At 31.2% G+C, this 5,231-nt stretch overlaps 1 protein-coding gene across 1 annotated transcript; it reads right to left on the minus strand.

Moving 5' to 3' along the window:
- Nucleotides 1-2,374: 2,374 nt before the first annotated feature.
- Nucleotides 2,375-2,899, minus strand: LOC131613199 (uncharacterized protein At4g04775-like). Its single transcript, XM_058884888.1, has 2 exons — nt 2,750-2,899; nt 2,375-2,650 (listed from the first exon to the last, which is right to left on the minus strand). Exons 1-2 carry the CDS (start codon nt 2,897-2,899, stop codon nt 2,417-2,419), a joined length of 384 nt encoding a protein of 127 aa, XP_058740871.1. The 3' UTR covers nt 2,375-2,416.
- Nucleotides 2,900-5,231: the final 2,332 nt, after the last annotated feature.

Below are 5,231 nucleotides of genomic sequence, written 5' to 3' on the forward strand. Positions count from 1 at the left end.
GACAAACAAGAGTTTAAGTTGGGGAGAGTTGTTAGGTGCCAAATTGTGTTTATATTTAGTTTAATTAATGGCACCTTTCGACCGTTTTTATCGGATATTCGTACAATTCCCTGAAGTTTTAGATAATTATTTATGGTTTATAATATTAAGCTTTCATTTTATGTTAATATGTGTTTTAGTTATGATTTTGTAGGTTTTAGCCAATTTTGGGGAAGTTTGGAGCTTGTTTTGAGCTTTGCAAGAGAGTGCCTGGCAGAAGTATGCGCGCGTCGCGCTGGGATGTGGGCGCGTCGCGCCCTGGGCAAGACATTTTGGAGCTTCCAGACAGAGAGTTGCGCGCGTCACGCGCATGGGCGGTTTATAATTTTAAGTGTATTGGCGCGAAGCGCGCTGGAGGGCGCGACGCGCCCTGGACAGATTTCAGAAATGCTATATAAAGGAGTTTTCAGATATTTTGTGTTGGTTGGTTGATTTTGAGAGCTAAAGAACACTTGTGCACTGTAGCAAACAAAGAATCGAAGATTGGAAGCTTTGATCGTCGATTAATCGCCTTTGATGCTTGTTGATCTTCATCCTTTACTTCTTGAGCAAGCTACCATTTTCATGGATAGCTAAATCTCTTTTGTATCAAGATAAGATGTAATCTTCCTAGCCTTTTGTAGGTTTTTCTTGTGAATATATGTGTATGAACAAGTGATGATCAATATAGATGGTTTAGTTTGTTTATTAAAGCTTTTTCTTTGGTATAAGTGTTTGAGACATCAATATTTGTATCTAGATCTAACTTTATCATCTATCAAACTATAAATTGCAGACATGGATTTAGCGTTTGATGTTTACTTAGTATCGGTTTTAAAACGTTATTTGTATTGTTTAAACGGTGGAGAAATCGTCGGTTAAACAATACGGTAAATCTAACTATATCGTTGCGGACACGGACGATATAGGCGTCGATACGTAATTATGTTGATCGTTACCATGTTCATATATGTATATTTACAAGGAGACATACAAATTTAGGTCGATGAAATCGAATCTTGATACATTTTCTTTAACTTAGAACTTTCATTAATTTACTCTTTGCTACTAAAAGAATTGAATGATCTTTTGCAAACCTAAAACTAAAGTAACATTAACTCAAGACAAAATAGGCTATAGAACGGCGGTGATATCGCAATAATCCCTGTGGATACGATATAAACGAAAAGTACACCACAATACTCTTTCAACAAGATATAGTGCAGAATTTGTATAGTGCAGAATTTATCCATTTGAATGATATAGTTTGAAGATATAGTGCAGAATTTTTACGCTTGTGTTCTCCAATTGTCTCATTCTTCATTCAAGAAAAACAGTTTATAACAGACTCTTGTGTTGCAACATTTATACATTTCTTCACCTATGCTGCTGTTTATACATTTAAATGCTACTGCAGAATTTATACATTTAAATGCTACTGTTTGCAGAATTTTTAGATTTGAATTTATACATTTGTTGCACGTTTCGAATGTATACTAATGTGGCTGAATTTATCTGTTGCAGAATAGAACCATTTATGTGGCTGAATTGCATACTAATACTGTTATATATATTGCAACAGGAAATCAAACTTTTTGGCTACTTACTCGTATATTGTGCTGCCGTCTAATGGACCTAGACTATGGCCTGCTGCAACTACTGGGGAAATGATAAATCCACCGGTTATGAGAAGAGCTCCGGGACGACCTAAGAAGAAAAGAAACAGGGCTAATGATGAACCAACGTCAAGCAATGTACTACCAAGAAATTTGACCACTGTTAAGTGTAAAAGTTGTGGTACTTTAGGACACAACTCAAGAACTTGCAAAGGGAAAACAGCGGCGGATCGAAAATTAGCAAAAGGTAGTAACAAGGCTAAGAAGCAAAAGAAGACAAAGGAATCACACACTGTGTTGACACAAGGATCACAAGCACCACAAACTCAAGAGACTAATTGATTGAAAATGTTGTCAAATGTCTTTTTTTTTGTTGAAACAACTTTTTGTGTTATGGAACATGAATGTTTATTATGTAATGGGTCACATGTTTATTGTGAAACCTTTTTTGGTGTAATGGTTAACATGTTTACAGTGACAAGTTATGGATCATATGCTATTATGAAACCTGTTTACTCGTTACTTTTTGTACTTGATCCATTATTAATGATAAGTTTTGAGTTAAAATGTTATGGCAATAGCAGAATAGCAGAATACGTTTTGTTAACATTGTATCATAACAAAATGAAAATTTTGAACATAAATCTCATAACAGAATTATAATTTGACAATAGCATTACATTACTTCATAATTATAGTAACATTACATCAAAAACTCATTACATTACTAATCCTTTTGTCTAATAATACCCAATTCTAGTGGTGATTACAACAAAATCACATCATCCAACCAAGTTTCTTATGATCAATATGATGATCAAAACCCAAGAAAAAATCAATAAAATAACCAAAATCTTCATCTTCTTTTTGAGGTCATCATCAATCTTCTTAGCTAAACCATCATTCTTCTTCAAATCAGTAACCTTCTTCAAAAGTGAGTTAATCACTTCCTGTGAACGATCTGTAATTTGCTCATCGTACCAGTCAAAAAAGGAACATCCTTTTCTTCCTTGTAGCTGAATCATACAAACAAGATAGTGGAAGTAACAAATTAACCAGAAATGTCTGAATTTAAAATCCAAATATACAAACTAAAAATTAGGTTTTAAAGGTACCTTGTACAACCCACATCCATAGAACCTCCTCCCTGGATTTTGAGATGTCCACGAAGTTACAAGTGGTGAATCCAAGCCACAGTAACAGTGTAACCTTCTCCTCCTAGAATGAGAAGAAGAACTTGATATTTGAACTGACTCAGAACCCATGACTTGAAACAAACAAATCAACGATGGAGAACAATGGAGATTTGAAACAAAGACAAGGATGAAGATTTAAATCGAGCATATGCTGAGAGAAGGATGAAGGACGAAGAGAACAATGGAGAAGGATGGCTCCAGCAAGCGTGAACTAGGGCAGCAAATACCCAGCCCTTTTATTTTAACTATTATATTTAAATTAATTAAATAATTAATTTTTGTTATTTATAAATGACTTGGAATTAAATAATATGACACGTATTAAAAAATTGACACATAGGCGCTTTTTTAGACAAAAATTACAATGGGGGACCAAAACTGTTTAAAAAGAAAATAGGGGGACTAAAACTGTGAGTAGACTAAAACAGGGGGACCAAAACTGTAATTTAGCCAAAAAATTTATTATAAAAGTTGTACGTGAAATTATTTATATTGTGATATATAATAAAATCACAACAAGTCTTTTTTATGTGTGGAACAAATAATAATGATAAATAAAATAAATAGTTTTATGTAAAATTAATCAATCTCTCAAATTTAGTATGCAAATTTACACGAACAGAAGAATAAAATAAATATACATAAAATTTGTTTATTCAATTCGATCTAACCCATTTATTGAGAGAGAGAGTTTTTATTATTCATTATACTTGAAATTTTTTTACAAGATATGGTATTAATTGATAATAGTCTTTCAAGTTTATAAACACAGCTTCTATTTTGTACCAAAATATTTTTCAATATCTTTAATTCTTAATATATAAATTTTACAAATCCATGTTATTTAAAAGCGTTTCTCTATCTCGTTAAATAGTCCAAATGTCTCCCAAAAATATTAGGATAATAAATTTTTAGAAATTCTTCATTTGCCAGTCTAAATTACTTCTTGAATTATTTTTACATAATTTAATAAGTTTTATTATATTAAAATTAGTTTACTTGCTTCTTAGTGCTAGGGTTTCCCTTTTAATATAAGAATATTTTTAGTGCTGGCTTTGAAATGTTTATGGCTTTTCTTCGTATACCAGTGTGTTTTAGGGTTTTCCAAAAAGGAAATGGAGAAATCACTTCTTTCCTCTTTTACTTTTTGTTGGACCTAAAAGATGGTAGGTGGGTCACTTTTTTTCCTTCAAAATGATAGAAAGTTGTCTCTTTTGGCATATTGTATTCTAGATTATTTTATTATATACTTTTCAAGCTATGCAAATATATGAGAAGACGTTTTCTACGAATTTCATAAATCACTATACTACTTACTTTACTTAGTACTTACCTTGAGCTTAAGGCTAATGTTTGTGAAGTACTATTTTGAGTTTATAACTTATAAACTCGTATGATAATAAAATATTTGTTTAATAACAGTTTTTTTATCACGAGTTTATAGTTTATTTTATTAAATTATAACTTATTTTGTAGACGCTATTTTAAATAACGTTTTAACTTATAGCTTTTAGTTTATCATTTTTTCTTCTATTATTACTCCTATAAATTTTAATTATTTTAAATATACATTTAATTATTATTTAAAAAAATATCTTTTATGTTATTTTACATTTATCAGCTAATTAAACCGCTATTTTATCAAACATTTTAATTAACTTATCAACTATCAGTCATCCGCCATCAGCTATAAGCTATCAGCCATCAGTCATCAACCATAAGCTATAAGTTATCAGCTACCTTATCACCCAACCGCTAATTTTACCAAACAGAGCCTAATTATATCTTATGATTTTTAGCCGGTGTATACACTTTTACAATGGTTAGAAATTTCGGTAGCAAAGAGTTTTTTTTCTAGGTAAGAATATTTATTTACCCGAAATTAAACTGTGTAAAAATATTTATTTACCAACCCCGGATGATTTTACTATCACGCCATCTAAATAACAATTTATATATAGCCAATGCCCATGACAATGTAGTTTTTTAGCCTAAGAAATTTTGATAACAATTTGATTATTCGATTAGTTATGTACCATTGAGATACCCTTACATTTAATAAAGTAGTTTTGGACTCATGACAATGTGTTTTTTAGCCTAAGAAATTTGATGTTAGTTAATAAGTTGATGTAGATCTATGTGCTTGTACATATAATCAAAAAGTGATCCAAGATGGTGAAGCTCACGGATAGCTAGATATAGGTCAAATAGTAGTTGCTTAATTTTAGTGATGACAATACTTAAAGTCAAGCAATTTCTAAAGTTAGTTCAAACGGTTAAAAATTCACATGGTGGTATCAATCTATCCTCCTGAATTAAGTTAAATATATTTGTTTAAAGTCATCATTATAGTCCAACGACTCTCAAGTGAAGACTTAGGATTACTAATTACTGATGGTTT

Source organism: Vicia villosa, linkage group LG6 (genome assembly GCF_029867415.1).
Source record: "Vicia villosa cultivar HV-30 ecotype Madison, WI linkage group LG6, Vvil1.0, whole genome shotgun sequence".
Classification (NCBI taxonomy): Eukaryota; Viridiplantae; Streptophyta; class Magnoliopsida; order Fabales; family Fabaceae; genus Vicia; species Vicia villosa.